Genomic DNA, 18,760 nt, shown 5'->3' with positions numbered 1-18,760 from the left:
TAGTACAGGAGAGGTCATAGGTTGGTTTGAATAGGTGGGCGATGTCTGTTCCAGATGCACTTGTGGGTGGTCTCCTCTGGGTTCCCGCTGCATACCAAATGTACAGTAAATACAGTTTGTATCTATATTCTGCTACTGTGCATAACTATTCACTGGAACGTGCGATCTTCTGCGAACCAACACCGGAATATTGCCCTTAAAATACCCTACAGCTGGATACCAAACACCACCTTATAACCTTGTTCTGTCCCCTCCTATCCTGTAAAGGTGAATCCCTTTGTTCTGATACCATTTAAACTGTTGTAACTTGCTGGTGTGGTGCAGGGAGACTATGTGTACATTGTGCACTATTTGGATTAAATATGTAATGTGTTTTTATGGCTTTTCCATGCGACTACAAACACTACCGTAAATACTCATACCACGCTCTAATACGCAGGACCGCGGGAGCGACCATACGCAAATTGCGAATATGTGCACGCACGGCAGAACAAGTACGCGCACGGAGGCCATCTGTGTGTAGTTTGTACGGGATGTGTGTACTGCAATATTTTTCGACTTTGACAATGTATTACCTCTATAGTTCAATTCGGCTGTGATCAAGGTGCTCCCCAAACCTGGGAGAGATCTCTCTAAATCAGAATCTTACAGACCTATCTTCTTGTTAAATTCAGACTATAAAATTCTAACAAAAATGTTATTGGATAGGCTTAAGACCGTATTATCAAGTATCATCCATCCAGAGCAAATGGGATACGAACATTCATTAATGAATGTTCGTAAAGTTCTTACTGTGATTCAACAAATGCAGTCTTCTACTCAGGATACCACCTCTGGCGTAATACTTTCGGTTGATGTTGAAAAAGCATTCCACCTGGTCACATGGTCACATCTTTATGACACTATGGACAGATTTGGATTTCCCAGTACATTTATAAATTTTTTAAAAACTTTATATACCAATTCCCAATCCCAAATATCTTGTAATGGGTTCTTATCTCCTTCCTTTCCAATTCAAGGAGGAACGAGGCAGGGATGTCCTTTTTCTCCTCTATTGTTTGCCATTGTTATCGAACCCCTGGCTGTAGCGTTGAGATCTACTGACTCTTTGTGGAATACGAGTTGCTGACATTGATCTTAGACTGGCATTATTTGTACACGATATGCTTCTATCCATATCGGATCCACTCTCTTCCATTCCTACTATAATAAAAAAGATTGAGTCATTTGGTGCGAAATCCGGGTATAATATTAATGTCAGCAAATCTGAAATATTACCAATTAAAGGTAAATTTAATTACATACCTTCTTCACATGTTATTTCAAAATTCACTGTAGCACCCTCTCAGGTCAAATACCTTGGAATACAAATTACACATTCTAACTAACTGCTTTATTCTGCAAATTACACCTCTTTGCTCGCCAAAATCTCCACTCTCCTAGAAGGCTGGATCAACCTTCCACTTTCACTATTAGGCAGAGTAGCCATCCTAAAAAGCGTTATTTTTCCTAAATTTTTTTAATTTAATACAGATGCTACCTATAACATTGAATGCAGTTGATTTACATAGTTTAAATAAATTAATGATAAGATTATTGTGGAAAGGGAAGGATATCGCTGCCAAAACTTGCTTTAACCAAATTTTGCTGATTATTCACTTGCTGTCCATTTTAGATATATCAATGATTGGCTCTTAGAGAGATCCACGTATACTGATCATATATTAGATATAGCTGCTTTCTCACCATACTCTCCAGGAGCATTGCTCCATGCAGAGCATAAAGATATCCCACATGATATATTGGACAACATTATGTTTAGAACCTCCTACATGACTGGATAAGAAACTCCACAGGAAGAATTCCAATTCGCCTTTTATCCCTTTATGGGAAAACCCAGCTTTCCCTCCCTCTCTGTATAAGAAAACATCCCAAAACTGGAGAGATAAAGGATTGAGAGGCAGATTTATTAAGCCTGGTGAAGTGATAGAGTGGAAGGTGATAATGCACCAGCCAGTCAGCATCTAACTGTCATTTTTCATACCCAGCCTGTAACATGGAAGTTAGGATCTGATTGGCTGGTCCTTTATCACCTTCCACTTTATCACTTCACCAGGCTTAATAAATCTGCACCTGAGTCTTGCATCCGAGGTCTTTGACCCAGGTGGATTGATCCTTTCTTTTAATGACCTTAAAGATAAATACCAAATTCCCAATAATTTTTTTTAGATGTATCTTCAAGCCAGGCATTATGTTACCTCTCTTCCACCTTCAATGTCGTCAACTGATTTAGGGGACCCTCTGGCCTCATTACTAAGCTCGATACAGACACTTCCATTTAAAACCAAATATCTATATCATATTTTATCGACTGTGAGATCTTCATCTTAGAGATGAATAGTTACTGAGATGGCGACATGATATTCCGGACATCTCACATTTAGATTGTTTATTTAAACATTATAACTTCACTATGAATATATTGCAATCCTCTTATTTGCAAGAGGTCCATTATAGAACTCTGTACGGGGCATATATATCAACAGCTCAGCGTAAACATATTCATCCTTTGGAAACAGGGGAATGTATAAAATGTCATATGCAAAATGGCAAGTTTATACACTGTTTTTGGTCCTGTGCAAAAATTAAGAGATACTGAAATAAGGTTATTATGTTTATAAACAACCTTTTACACCTACACCTCTTTCCAGATCCTTTGGCCTGCTTATGTCTAGATTTCAGAAATTGGAATGTGGGTTCATTAAAGACTCTCTTACTTCTTCTATTATTATCACAGTGGCCAAAAAGTTAATTCTAATTCATTGGATCTCCAAAACTGCCCCATCTTAACAGGAGTTGAAGATTAAATTACTCCAATTGTTATATTTCGATAGAAGGTCTGTAAATTTAGATGACAATAGACAGATTGATTTTTTTTTATCTCAAATGGGGCCCTTCGATTGGAAATTTGGATACGGAAACTCAGACACATATTTTTAAAATCTTTACTTCTACAGAATGGTACTTATACAAATGTCTATTAGAAAATTTGGAATGTACTATACTTCTTGATTAATGTAAAACTGTTAATGATGTAGGCCTTTACTTTTAGGTTACACTTCTTAGGATTAATCCAATAGATATGTTCGTCTCTATATATGTCATCTATCGTTATGATGTGGGTTAGTATCATTATGGCATACAGTACTATGCTAGGTATTTAGAACAGCTTATCCTTTATGTCGTTATTTCCTCCCTATTGTGTGTACCTTTGTCTTATGTTGTGTGTTTATGTGACTCTGGTTAAATGTTCTATGTTTTGTTTTTGTTTTTTCTCTTCGGGAGTGTCTCCGACCTTTTACTTTATTTCTTAGAGTTAGTTATGTTCCTTTTTATTCCAGTTGAATGTCTCGGAGGTCTTTAAAGATATCAGCTCACATTATTCATTATCGATAAGGAGGCTCATCATCAACTTTTAATAATCGAAGACTAACACCTTTGAAACTGAATCTACTATATTTCCTTTATTCATCAATATACAGCCAAAGAAACATTCAAATATATATATATATTTCTTTTTCTTGTATTTCTGCAATATTGGGCCTTTCTAGGTCTGTGGTATATGCTACTGAAGATGATGCTCTTGTCGTTTCTTTTTTGTTAATTTTCTGTGGCCTCTATATATGATGTCAAAATGATCTACTGTATATTGTAGACAACATTTTGATCTTTCAATAAAATATATAAAAATATATATATAGAGAGTGTGTATGCCAGACAAGATGACTTCCAAGATAAGTACTGTAAGTAATAATAACAATGATACTTTCAAAATGTAATAAGTATATAATGTATGCTTCATTGTTAAACTTGGCTATATTTCTTGCCCCCTTATAGATCATCTGATGTAAAAATTACAGAATTTACAAACTGGAGTTCATCAGAAATTTCTCACCATACTGTAATGTTCCACAGCGATCGCCTATTTTGGATAAATGGGCAGAATTATATCACAGTGCAAGAGGTTAACCAAAGCGTCTGCACACCTTTCTCCCAACCTTCAGAGTTCACAGCTTTTACGCTGGTTCTAAATTTCCGAAAACCAATACCAGGTAAGAGAAAAATAAAATGAAGGCACCCACGAATTAACACTTAAACAATCCAAGCTGGCCTGTACTTTGGGAATCTGAGGCTCTCAATACCTAGACTACATTATATCACCATATCATAGAGACAGGCAGTAGCATATTCAGCATGGTATGTTTAAATCCGATTCATAATGTGTTGTATTGTGTACAGTGCTCCATGTAGATCAAATGGATGACCTTATATTAATAGGCTTAAAGAGGTGGGGAATAAAGTGTTAGGCTAAAATAAAGGAGAAAGAGGAATCTGCCAGTAACTTTCAGTCAAATCCTGTATAGTCAGGTAGCAACCACTGGCCAAACTCCTAGCTAACCCACTGACTCTTGAGATTGCACTGTTTAATTGCTGGAAGGTATAGCATAGTATATATCCCTCTGGTTTCAGAATTATCACTATTGGGCTGGACCAAATGCTCATAGACTCTTCAATAAAATCAAACATCTAAAATCTTCTTTCTTTCTTTCTTTCTTTCTTTCTTTCTTTCTTTCTTTCTTTCTTTCTTTCTTTCTTTCTTTCTTTCTTTCTTTCTTTCTTTCATTTTTTCCTGCATTTTCTTGTTTACCTTTTAATGGCTGTCCTTTACAACCACCCCTGTAGAAGTCAAAAAGTTATGCTGAATGTTGTACAGTTTGGCAGAATTATTTCCATTTATTCTTTATATGCAACTTGCAGACTAATCTCTACTGGTAGCTCTGTCTCCTTCATCATAACACTCATTGCAGCCTAGTCTTAAGAAAATGTAATTGGTAGTTAGGTCCTGTCTTCCTCTCTCCTGCTGACATCCTTTATAGTTCACTTGTAACTAAGTGACATTTTGGACAATTCATGATGCATTTGCTTTGGATTTAATGTTTTTGATGTGAACTAGGGGTTATTGTTTTTATTTGCTATTGTGGAAATATAGGTTCAAGCATGTACTGGATGCTATTCACTGTGTAGCATAATGTGTATAATGGATACTACTGTGTAGCGCAATGTTAATAATGGGCTCTAGTGTGTGGCAGAAATGTATATAAGGGGTAGTAATATGGAGCGTAACGTGAATAACAGACATTACTGTATGCAGGAGCGCATCTACAGAGGAGAAGACTCATGTGCAGGCTCCGTCTGGGCCCCCTCCTCTCTATCCAGCAGTACTGTAGACTCTGGGCACTAGGGTCACAAGGGGACCCTAGAGCTGTCCCAGAGTCTAGAGCGTATGCCGCCACGCCATTTTCCCAGCGATTTCTGCACTGCTGCTGCTGTGCCATGGGACTCTGGAGGGTACGTATTGAAAATTATGGGTGCAGGGTTGTGCAGTGTGGGCCCCCCGGAGACCAGCACACACACTGCACTCATTATAAATATGCTGTGCCTGTATGGTGTAATGTGAGCGAGGGACACTACTGTGTTTTTTAATTTGAATTGGGGGTACTATTGTGTAGCCTCGCCCCTTTTTTGGCAGACGCGTCTTCCCTATTTCAAAAATAGGGGGGGGGGGGTCCCAGGTCCCTAGTCCCTTACATTGCCAGGGGTGCTCAGACCCCTAGATACACCCTTGGTGGCAATGCCAAAGAGGACACCTATACATATGCAAACTTTGTATCCTAGGAGTACAATTGCTATTTCTTTAAATTACAGGGATTTTCTGACATACTCCTGTAGTGATGCCAGATATGATTCCTAATTCATCTTTTGAAATCAGAGGGAATTATTCACAATTCAACATTTTTTGGAAAGCACCGTTAAATATGGAAAATTATTCTACTATGTGGAGTCCACGTTGCTTTGTGATCTGGTACGTATTGCTAACATTATTGTCTTTACGCCTAGTAAATGACGTTTTTACTTTTTGTAATTAGTTTTAAAAAAACGACTTTTGGGTAAGACAGCAGAATTCAATGAAATGTCTACTTTTATTTTGAAGTGTGATTTTGGCAGATATTTTATTTTGAATTTTTTTTTGTGGTTTTTACCTTACTATTTTACCCTAGTGTAATCATATTTTTTTAGAGTAGCTAATTATTGCTATAGCCCCATGTTGTTGGCATATAACCTATTAAAATGGAGCATCAACAATTTTACATATGACAATTCTGGATAGGTACCATAAACACATTTTTATATTGTTGGGCAACCTTGATTAAACTGTTGTTTGGACTGCTTGAATATGTCACCGAGCTACTCAAAAATATATTTAAGAGAATAAAGCATCATGTTTTGGTGATGCAGTTGCCACAGGGTCTCTACTATCATTCTTTGCTATTATATTTAAGGTGCTGATTGATTTTGGGGCTTATGTCAGATCCCTATTGAAATACGTGCTCCCCATTATAAATCTTCTAATGCAAAATATATGAAATGGTACATCTGCCAATTGTCCACCTTACAGGATTTGTTATCTACAGTAGTATATGGCTTTATATTATTAATAATGCTCTATTTAAAAGATTCAGTTGTAAAGGAATTTAATTCCTGTCTAGCACATTCACTTTCTATACACTTATACAAATATTTATACTGGTACTATTATGTATGATTCAGTCACACAATATTTTTTAAATTGAGTATTTTTATTGAAATTGTATAAAAAAAGGAAAATAGTCACACAATATTTAAAACCAAAAATGTATTGGTTTAGAAATATGTAACCTGGAGTCATAAAGAATATTACTTTGTTATTCAGTGTTCAATTATAGTGGTATTTTACTGTAATATAATCTGTAGATTCCCCAAAACACATTTGTATTTCATGTCAATATCTTGATGGGTATTTTATCTGTTTTTTCAGCTTGGAGCAAGTTATGACATCTGTCTTATACCAGAAATATTAATTGATCCATTCTATACTGTAGAAGGACTGGAACCATATACAGAATTTAATTTAGCTGTAACTCCCTATATGTACTGAGCAAAAGGGCCTACAACATTGCTAACTCTTCGAGCTCCACAAGGAGGTACTATGTATAGTAACTTGTAGGATACCATTGAATAGCCTTGGTACTTTTTATACATATATAATTATGTATTCAATGGCATAGATAAAAAAAATCTCCTCATAATCATAGAATGCATTTCTGGCTCATGTCCAGGTACATATTTGGTTGTGCTCCAGAGCTCTTGTATTGTGTGGTTGGTTTTACTGTAGAGCACATGTCAGGGCTATTAGGTGGAACTGATTTGGATACATTTTCTATGGTTTCTGGTTGTGAAATGTATTATTTGGTATTTCAGACTTTTACATTGGCTGAGAAATGATCTTATAATTCATTTTGCTTTTTTCTTAAACTTTTTTTTTTTTAAAGCAAAGCACTGGAATATTAATACGTGTATTGTCTTTGATCAGTTAGGCTTGTAATGTATCATGAATTTGTTGACCTAATTATAAGCAAATTTATCTTTAATCAGCTTGATTTTTTCCAAAGTATGAGACACAATTATGTATAATGTAATTGTGAGTAATGAATATGCTGTCATTGATCTATTTAAACAAAATCTGCTTTACAAGAATAATCTGTGAGTTCTGTAATGATGGCAGGTTCAGCTACACTGAAGACTAACTGGAATATTGACAATAGGGGATACTTACCAGGGTGGTTCAATAAGTAAGGTAAAAAGATCTCTCATGTGTGTAATGTTCTCTATTTCACTATAATTTCCTACCTGACCTTCCCCTCATAGCAAATAGACTGTGTCTCATATCAGTCATACTGTCCCAACATCCGTTGTAAGATGGCGGGGCTGGTGCAAACATGGTCAAACATTGAGGTTCGTAGTGTAATCAGATGCAAAGGTCACATCAGCAGCTGAAATTCATCGACACCTTGTTGTGGTTTACGGACTTGATCAGTGCTACTGTGACAGTGTGGTTAGCCCACTTGTCCCCCTATTCCTCTTTAAACTTCTATCCCAGGCCTGGCAAACCTGTGGCTCTCCAGCTGTTGTGAAATTACAAACCCCAGTATACTAAACCAGCTGATTGGTGGGACGGTATGCTGGGATTTGTAGTTTCACAGCTGCTGGAGAGCTACAGTTTGGCCAGGCCTGTTCTAGTCCTTCTTCCTGGACATCTGGGCTTTTAATATCTGTTTTGTAAGCTTTACCTTAGTAACGAAAACTTTAAACATTAATTCATGCTCTTAAGGTGGCATCTGACTGTCTTAACCATTGCAATCCCCAACAAAGCGGCTTCTAATTAGAAATTTGCGGCAAGCACTTTTCGTGTTTTGTGTTTTGGTTCTGGCTCCATGTTCGTGTTTTGGATCTGGATTGGTTTTGCCAAAACCACCTTTTCGTGTTTTGGTTTTGGATCTGGATGATTTTTGAAAAAAACATAAAACCAGATACAATCATAGAATATGGGGATAAATTTGATCCTACGGTATTATTAACCTCAATGACATTAATTTCCACTAATTTCCAGTCTATTCTGAATACCTGACACCTCACAATATTGTTTTTAGGCCAAAAGGTTGCACCGAGGTGGCTCTGTGACTAAGCTAAGCGACACAAGTGTGCGGCACAAACACCTGGCCCATCTAGGAGTGGCACTGCAGTGTCAGACAGGATGGCACTATTCAAAAACTAGGCCCCAAACAGCACATCATGCAAAGAAGAAAAAGAGGTGCAATGAGGTAGCTGTATGGCTAAGCTAAACGACACAAGTGTGCGGTACAAACATCTGACCCATCTAGGGTTGGCACTGCAGTCCCACTGCACTAATGGCGGATATCGGATGCATGTCTGCACCAACATACTGTAGATGTCAAGGCCTCAGTTATCCACTTTGCAACAGGATGACTGCTATCATATTTAATCTTCCTCGCAAAGGACTGTTGGACAGTCATTTGCTTAGTTGAAGTAGAACAAGTGGTCTTCCGACTTCCCCTCTGGGATGATGATCGACTCCCAGCAGCAACAACAGCAGCGGCAGCAGCAGCAGCAGTAGGCGGAAGTGGTTCTTGATTTTTCCCTATTTTATCCCCCAAATTTTTATTCTCCATTATTTTTGTGGATTTATATAACAAAATGCAGCAAAGGAGAGTGTACCTCTAAACCACAACAGGGCAAACCCTGTAAAAATTATTTGGATTAAATATTAATAACCCCTTTTTTTGGAGTAAATAATATACAGCAAAGGACAGCACCACTGAACCTATATGGCAGCACCACTGGACTGGACTGGACTTATATGGCAGTACCACTGGACTGGATTTTTACGCCAGCACCACTGGATTTATACGCCAGTACCACTGGACATATACGGCAGTATCACTGGAATAATATGGCATTACAGCAGTATCACTGGATTTATACGGCAGTATCACTGGACATATACGGCAGTATCACTGGATTTATACGGCAGTATCACTGGACTTATACGGCAATATCACTGGACTGGATTTATACGCCAGTATCACTGGATTTATACGCCAGTATCACTGGATTTATATGGCAGTATCACTGGACTTATACGGCAGTACCACTGGAATTATAAAGCAGTATTACTGGAATTATACGGCAGTACCATTGGCCTTATATGGTAGTACCACTGGACTGGATTTATACAGCAGTATCACTGGACTGGATTTATACGGCAGTATCACTAGACTTATACGGTAGTATCACTGGAATTACACGGCATTATCACTGGAATTATATGGCAGTACCACTGGACTTATACGGCAGGACCACTGGACTGGATATATACGGCAGTTTCACTGGATTTATACGCCAGTACCACTAGAATTATATGTCAATATAACTAGAATTATACGGCAGTATTACTGGAATTATACGGCAGTATCACTGGATTTATACGCCAGCACCACTGGATTTATACGCCAGTACCACTGGACATATACGGAAGTATCACTGGATTTATACGGCAGTACCACTGGACATATACGGCAGTACCACTGGACATATACAGCAGCACAGGGACACCACCACTGGACTGATGTAGGACAACACAGCACCACTGCAATGGACTGGACTTATACAGCAGCACTGGACATATGGCAGCAGAGGACACCACCACTGTGACTGGACTGATGCAGCACAAGACACTTCTACTGTACTGATGCAGGAAAACACAGCACCACTGGACTGGACTTATACAGCAACACTGGACATATGGCAGCAGAGGACACCACCACTGTGACTGGTCTGATGCAGCACAATACACCACCATTGAACTGATGCAGCACAACACAGCACCACTGGACTGGACTTATACAGCAGCACTGGACATATGGCAGCAGAGGACACCACCACTGTGACTGGACTGGTGCAGCACAAGACACTACCACTGGACTGATGAAGGACACTGAGGGCGGAGACACGTCCTCTCGCTACACTCTCCAATGACAGAGTGAAAATGGCGGCAACGCTCGGCTTTTATATGGAATCCAAACCCCGCGAGAATCCGACAGCGGGATGATGACATTTTGCCTTGTTCTGGTTTCCGAGTCAGGAGGGAAAACGCGAGCCTGACTCGGATCCGGGCTCGGGTAGTGAAGTTCGGGGGGTTTCGGTTGTCAGGGAACCGATACCGCTCATCTCTACTTCTATTCTAATAGGCAGATTTTCCTTAATAATGGTTTTGTTTGTAGCCACTTTCTGCATATTATTGCTTTGGAAACAAAAAACAATGTATCACTGTGATAGGAGAACTAGTAACAATAGTATAAATCAGTAATAACTAGTGGAAACCTGTTGAAATCAATGATTATTCTTTTTTTTAAAAGAACAAACTCATGTCAAGGAACAAATGTAAACTTTGCAAGGTAGGCAAATAAAGTGTATATTTTGGATCTAGCGATAGAGCAAATGCTTACATTGCTCATGCACGCTTCACCCATAAGGGGATATTCAATTAGCAGCGATAACTGACTTTTTGCGCCTATTCAATTTTCCTGGAAAATTTATCAGTGATAATTTTTTCACAAATTTCATTTCACCTACTCTGAGCAGGTGAAAAGTTGAGAAAAGTCACTATTTTAAGGTAAAAATGTTTGGATATGGTACAGAACTCCTGGGACACCCTCCTTATGACTAATTAGACACGTTGAAGTTTTTAATTATTTTTAAATGGCCAATAATGACATGTCATTTTTGGGGTGAAAAAGTACAAAGTGATGGAAATTGGGGTTCAAGGTATGGGACAGGTATATTGGGGTGCTTTATGAGTGGGACAGGTGTTTTTAGGCTTGCAGGCGGGAGTAATCGGTCTGTTTCCACTTTTTTTAAAAGTACCCTAAAATTACCCAAATATATACTTATACCCATTTTCATGTACCCCAAATTTAATGAGAGCATGTATTTTGGACAAAAAACTTGCGTTCTATAATTTTTTTGCATTTTTTTTTTAAAATGCATATAACAGCCATTTCACACAATTTAAGTCCCCAAAAACTCTCTAATGTGATCTCTAATACACATCTCTTCTGTTTTCCTATGTTAGTTTAGCATTTTTTTGGGGTACAGGCTGATTTCCCCATTTTCACCTACACTTTTCACTGCAACAATTTTCACGTGAAACCCGTTTGGAATTGAATAGGTCAAAAAACAAGAGCGCGAATACTCGCGAAAAGCCATTTTCGCAGCAATTTTCACCCGATTGCCACGATTTTGCGGATAATTGAATACCCCACATAGACTTTGATTTGGAACTTTGCTGTTCTGCAATGCCCAAACCGTTGTCCCAATCTATGACCGGCACCAGTGGCGGAACTAGCGAGCGGTGGGCCCAGGTGCGACAAAATGCTTTGGGCCCCCCCCCATCCCATCCAAGTCCACCCCCTCACCCCTGGAGAGGATCTGGTGAGGGGGACCTGCTCAGGGCCACAGAAATGGATACCTAGCAACAGTGCCGTAACTAGACATTTTAGCACTGTGTGCAAGAAACTGCATCAGAGCCCCACCCCTGCATGCAAAACAGGGGTAGTGCGCACCGTAGGCGCGCGCAAAAATACATAGGGGCATGGCTTCGTGGGGAAGGGGTGTGGCCACAAAATAATACCAATTCATAAAACGGTGCACAGTAGTCTCCATTATTCAAATTACGCCGCACAGTAGCACCACTAAACCAGGTGGAGACCCTTTTACACCTTACGGCGGACAGATTCCCCTTTTTACACATTACGGCAGACAGCGTCCCCTTTTTACACATTACGGCAGACGGTGTCCCCCTTTTTACACATAACGGCAGACAGCAAGCCCTTTTTACACATAGCGGCAGACAGCGTGCACTTTTTACACATAACGGCAGACAGCATCCCCTTTTTACACATAACGGCAGACAGTGTCCCCTTTTTACACATAACGGCAGACAGCGTCTCCTTTTTACACATAACGGCAGACAGCGTGCCCTTGTTACACATAACGGCAGACAGCGTCCCCTTTTTACACATAACGGCAGACAGCGTCCCCTTTTTACACATAATGGCAGACAGCGTGCCCTTGTTACACTTAGCGGCAGACAGTGTACACTTTTTACACATAACGGCAGACAGCGTTCCCTTTTTACACATAACGGCAGACAGCGTGCCCTTTTTACACATAACGGCAGACAGCGTGCCCTTTTTACACATAACGGCAGACAGCGTGCCCTTGTTACACATTACGGCAGACAGCGTGCCCTTTTTACACATTACGGCAGACAGTGTCCCCCTTTTTACACATAAAGGCAGACAGCATGCCCTTTTTACACATAGCGGCAGACAATGTGTACTTTTTACACATAACGGCAGACAGCGTCCCATTTTTACACATAATGGCAGACAGTGTCCCCTTTTTACACATAACGGCAGACAACGTCCCCTTTTTACACATAACGGCAGACAGCGTGCCCTTGTTACACATAGCGGCAGACAGCGTACACTTTTTACACATAATGGCAGACAGCGTGCCCTTTTTACACATAACGGCAGACAGCGTGCCCTTGTTACACATTGTGGCAGACAGCGTGCCCTTTTTACACATTACGGCAGACAGCGGTCCCTTTTTACACATTACGGCAGACAGCGTGCCCTTTTTACACATTACGGCAGGCAGATTCCCCCTTTTTACACATTGCGGCAGGGCAGACAGCGTCCCCTCTTTACACATTACGTCAGGCAGATTCCCCCTTTTTTACACATTACAGCAGACAGTCCCCCTTTTTGCACATAAAGAAAGAAAGAAAGAAAGAAAGAAAGAAAGAATTATACTTACCCTCTCCGCTGGCTCAGGCTCCTCGGTGCAGCTTTTTCTGGCAGAGATCCCGGGCAGGAGAGAAGGAGGAGGAGGGAGCCGTAACAGCACTGTGTTATTGGTGGAGGCGCTGCTGCTGCTGTCCCTCTGCTTCACTATAGGCTGTTCTCCGCCGCTGTGAATGCTGGGATGTGCTACACAGCGGCGAAAGACAGCCTATACTGAAGCAGAGGGACAGCAGCAGCGCCTCAACCAACAACACAGCACTGCTGCGGCTCCCTCTTCCACCTCCCTCCTCCTCCTTCCCCCCGTACCGCTGCGCTCCTCTCCTCTCTCTCCGGGCGGCTGTGTGCTGTGGGCAGCGGTTGCCCGCAGCGCACAGCGGCATGTAATGAGTCAGTTTGACTCATTACATGCTTTGGGCCCCTGGACAGTGGCGGGCCCCAGTGCAATGCACTGGTTGCACTGGCGGTAGTCCCGCCTCTGACTGGCACATCTACATGGTAAGACCTTTATTTTGATACCTCAACCATGTTTTTACGTTCAGCCGTTCTCTCAAAATGGCTCAGTAAAAAACCTTATAAAATTAATATATAGATAGGTGTATCTGCTCTCCATTAGGAAAAACACTGAGGCTTCACTATAATAATAAAAGTTTACTGATACAAAAATAGATACATAAGAGACAATTCATACAATAAATTAATATATATTTGGGAGTTTGGGAACCTCTAGTCTAGATAAATAACCAATACAAGCATCTTTGGGAAACAATAAATCCTTCCTATCAAAATAATTTTGATGCATATAGTAGGTTTTCACGTAGTATTAATATCTCCCTGCCCACTCTTGGCAATACACCTTGTATATTTATCATTATTACACAAAATGTTTTTGTGACTTACCATACCAAGTACTGTATAAAAGCCAAATGCTAATGTATATTATCATTCTTATGTAGTGTAAGTACAAGATAGCGACGTGTGGTGAGATGAATGGTTGGGGAGGCACACATGGGGATGGGAATGCTGTGAGCCTCCCCCCCCCCCCCCCTTACTCACTGCCCCCCCACTCACTGTAACTCTCCCATCAATACACTAAGCTACAGTGTCTATTTAGTCTCCTACCTGCATCCCTGTGTCTTCTGTGGCTGCTGCTGACTGAGCTCTTACTACAGTGCACTTCATGGTCACATGACACATCCAAGTGTCCATCAGGGAACAAGATACACCCCACATACTCAGAGGCATGCCTTTATTAGCTGTATATTAGCTGTGTTAGGTGTGGCCCTGCCCCCAGCTCTGTAAAGCAGTGTCTGACTGTAGCACTGAGGCAGAGCTGTAGCTGCCTCATCACTGGTCTCCCTGCAGCTCCAGGGATCTCCACAAAGCTGGTGAGTGTTAATTATAACAAAGATTACAATAAACAAAGAAGATGTTTATATTATAAATATCTTCTTTGTATTATTCTAATCGTTTTTATATAAAATCTCAGGAGTTTAACAGAGAGTATGACAGGGGAGGCTCTGACGACGTCCCTGGTACAAGAGCTAAAATAAAAATAGTACTGATATTCGTGAGTAATGAATAAATCAAAGTTTGGAAGGAACACATTCAAGAGCTAATATTGGACATTTAAAAGGTGTATTGGAAGGCAGAAAAATAATTGTATTCCTTATGCTTATTAGTTGTTTAATTAGCTCTGCTATAAATACCACTGTTAATTGGTTTAGTTATTGCTTTGTTTGAAAAAAATCTGTAACAAATGTTACAATTTTGTTTTAATAAGATAACAATACAAATTTATACATTAATTATTACTTTAACTTTTTGGACTGGAAAGGATGTGTTCCAGGTTGTCCCTCTAAAAAGTTGGTCACCCTCCAACACCTCATTTGTCTATTATAGCAGTGTTGCAGTACCAAACTGGTTAATATCGATATTGACTTTTTACTCAACTTTGAATTAATTAATATCAAATTAATTTACCTATAATATATTCTTTCCATTAGCAGATCATTCCTTAGACCATGATGAACAAGTTGTTGGATTTTTATGGTGACCTATCATATTTAACATGATTATCTTATTGTGCTTATCTATTCAAACAACAAGAAGAAGATGATCTGTTAGTGGTGCACTAGGTTTTTAAAAATTTAACTTTTACTTACTGTCCTAAAATATGATTCATCTATCTTACTAGATCGAAAACACTATGCGAAATATTAACAACATATATGTGAAAAGATTATGACACTGTGAGACAATACAAAGAAGAATAAATGTAAAAAAGAATTAAAACAGCCTGGGTGTCTTTACTGTGTCTGTGTATTATATTAATTGTATCCTTTTATTGGTAATATTACTACCTGAATGTGTTACTAAATATGTTTCACAAAATTTTGTTTTTGAAACTAATGTATCTTATCTAAGCTCAGCTATAATTCTTGGCAGGCAGCCAGATCACATTGTGCAACAATGTTTGCTACGGCAGTAGGCTGCTATTATTAATAGCATCTAAATTGGAAGGGAAGCATATATTGATTATGTTGCACACTGTATCATTCAGTGTACAGCTTATCTGATTAAGTATAAGTGCTGTTATCATGCAGCAATAATGGATTGTAATTCAATGCTAACCACTTCTATGATTTAATATAGGTGCCATAAACACGCAGCAATCCTAGAATGCAATTCAATGTTAACCGCTTGCTTGTATTAGCTGTGATGTCCGCGATTAAGCAGCCTTTATTTTCACTGATTCTCTCCAGTGACCCGCAGGGTGTCAATTTTTATTAATGCCTTAAAGCAGACCTAGGGATATAAGCGCTTTTAATCCCCTGTCTGCTACTATAATGTGTATGCAGGTTATATATATATGCTCTAATGTGCGTGGAGGGTATTTCAATATGCCATTGATACAGTAATATTGCTCAGAGGTACTTTATTGTAAGTCCGTATTGGGAGAAGGCAATTTATAGGGCTGCCAATGATGTTTCAATACATTATGATTATACTGCATTAATTGCCCCCGTATCGGTCTGACTTACTGGTAATTCCATCAAAAGTACAACTGATTGCTATATCCAGAAATATTTCCTCTTTATTATTGTCCCGATCTTACACATATATATTAACAGATAATATGACACTGCATACTACACCACTATAAACGGGTTTTATATAAGCAGGTAATGTCACTTTACTGAATTGATCCATGTGATCTATTTTTCAATGCCGTGCTTTCTGCCTATAGTACACTCTATTTCTGGCTGAGCATATTTGATACTAAAATTAAAAGTAACACATTCAATTTAGCACAGTAGGACACCAGGCTGGAGTCCTACGTACGTTTCGCATACAGGCTTTAACTGTATGCGAAACGTACGTAGGACTCCAGCCTGGTGTCCTACTGTGCTAAATTGAATGTGTTACTTTTAATTTTAGTATCAAATATGCTCAGCCAGAAATAGAGTGTACTATAGGCAGAAAGCACGGCATTGAAAAATAGATCACATGGATCAATTCAGTAAAGTGACATTACCTGCTTATATAAAACCCGTTTATAGTGGTGTAGTATGCAGTGTCATATTATCTGTTAATATATATGTGTAAGATCGGGACAATAATAAAGAGGAAATATTTCTGGATATAGCAATCAGTTGTACTTTTGATGGAATTACCAGTAAGTCAGACCGATACGGGGGCAATTAATGCAGTATAATCATAATGTATTGAAACATCATTGGCAGCCCTATAAATTGCCTTCTCCCAATACGGACTTACAATAAAGTACCTCTGAGCAATATTACTGTATCAATGGCATATTGAAATACCCTCCACGCACATTAGAGCATATATATATAACCTGCATACACATTATAGTAGCAGACAGGGGATTAAAAGCGCTTATATCCCTAGGTCTGCTTTAAGGCATTAATAAAAATTGACACCCTGCGGGTCACTGGAGAGAATCAGTGAAAATAAAGGCTGCTTAATCGCGGACATCACAGCTAATACAAGCAAGCGGTTAACATTGAATTGCATTCTAGGATTGCTGCGTGTTTATGGCACCTATATTAAATCATAGAAGTGGTTAGCATTGAATTACAATCCATTATTGCTGCATGATAACAGCACTTATACTTAATCAGATAAGCTGTACACTGAATGATACAGTGTGCAACATAATCAATATATGCTTCCCTTCCAATTTAGATGCTATTAATAATAGCAGCCTACTGCCGTAGCAAACATTGTTGCACAATGTGATCTGGCTGCCTGCCAAGAATTATAGCTGAGCTTAGATAAGATACATTAGTTTCAAAAACAAAATTTTGTGAAACATATTTAGTAACACATTCAGGTAGTAATATTACCAATAAAAGGATACAATTAATATAATACACAGACACAGTAAAGACACCCAGGCTGTTTTAATTCTTTTTTACATTTATTCTTCTTTGTATTGTCTCACAGTGTCATAATCTTTTCACATATATGTTGTTAATATTTCGCATAGTGTTTTCGATCTAGTAAGATAGATGAATCATATTTTAGGACAGTAAGTAAAAGTTAAATTTTTAAAAACCTAGTGCACCACTAACAGATCATCTTCTTCTTGTTGTTTGTGTCCATACCATATACGATCTGTGGTTGCACCCCCACTTGAGAATTAAAAATTATATTCCCATATATTAAAAAAAAGGGGTTTCTCACATTACCTGTTTAGGTAAGGTATTATTTTCCAGTGCAACAGATAATTCCCTTCCCCTTTATACCCCTTCTTTTGAATACAAGATGTGCTTATCTATTCCCAAGGTTATTGTCCTAATTTTTAACATATAAATTTGCAGAATAGGCAAACCATCCACACACAGCAAAAACATTACAAGTACAGTACTGTATATTAATGTCTTGCAAAAATCCTCTTTTCTCACTAGATGGCGACATGTGCTAATAATTAGCTCAGTCCTGGAAATGCCTGAGATTGGAACATGTGATCCATAAACAGAATATGGATATATTTCATTGTGTTCAGAAAATGTTGCATTGCAATTTAGTAACTTCTCTCTCAGGAAGGATTAATACTACCTCGCATCAGTATGCCTTTCTACATAAGTAACTGAACTTAGAATTCTATGGTTGGCATATTGGTACAATGCTTCTTTCATGAGAACTTCATGGCCTCTCATAGTGTGTACTATTGGGTTGGTGTTGGAATATTGGCGGCCAGGATCCCGGAGGTCAGCATACTTACCCCATGATCCCACTGCCAGAATGCCGTCAGCGGGGCGAGCACTAGAAAGACCCTTGCGTGATCACTGCGCTCGCCACGCTGCGGGCTCGGTGGCTTGCTGCGCTCACCACAGGTTCTATTCCCGCTTTATGGGTGTCGTGGACACCCATGAGTGGGAATAGCCCTGGCGCCGCTGCTGACA

At 39.2% G+C, this 18,760-nt stretch overlaps 1 protein-coding gene across 1 annotated transcript in view; it reads left to right on the top strand.

Annotated features, from left to right (window-relative positions):
• ROS1 (ROS proto-oncogene 1, receptor tyrosine kinase) overlaps window positions 1-18,760 on the top strand; it is a 311,501-nt gene that overhangs the window by 35,632 nt on the left and 257,109 nt on the right. Inside the window, 6 exon segments of the mRNA XM_063919336.1 lie at window positions 584-838; window positions 3,113-3,144; window positions 3,898-4,112; window positions 5,779-5,865; window positions 5,868-5,923; window positions 6,917-7,082. Coding sequence (XP_063775406.1) covers window positions 584-838; window positions 3,113-3,144; window positions 3,898-4,112; window positions 5,779-5,865; window positions 5,868-5,923; window positions 6,917-7,082 — 811 coding nt within the window.

This window comes from Pseudophryne corroboree, chromosome 4, assembly GCF_028390025.1.
Source record: "Pseudophryne corroboree isolate aPseCor3 chromosome 4, aPseCor3.hap2, whole genome shotgun sequence".
Classification (NCBI taxonomy): Eukaryota; Metazoa; Chordata; class Amphibia; order Anura; family Myobatrachidae; genus Pseudophryne; species Pseudophryne corroboree.
Note: the sequence above shows the minus strand (reverse complement) of the source record. Positions and strands in the feature narration are given on the sequence as shown.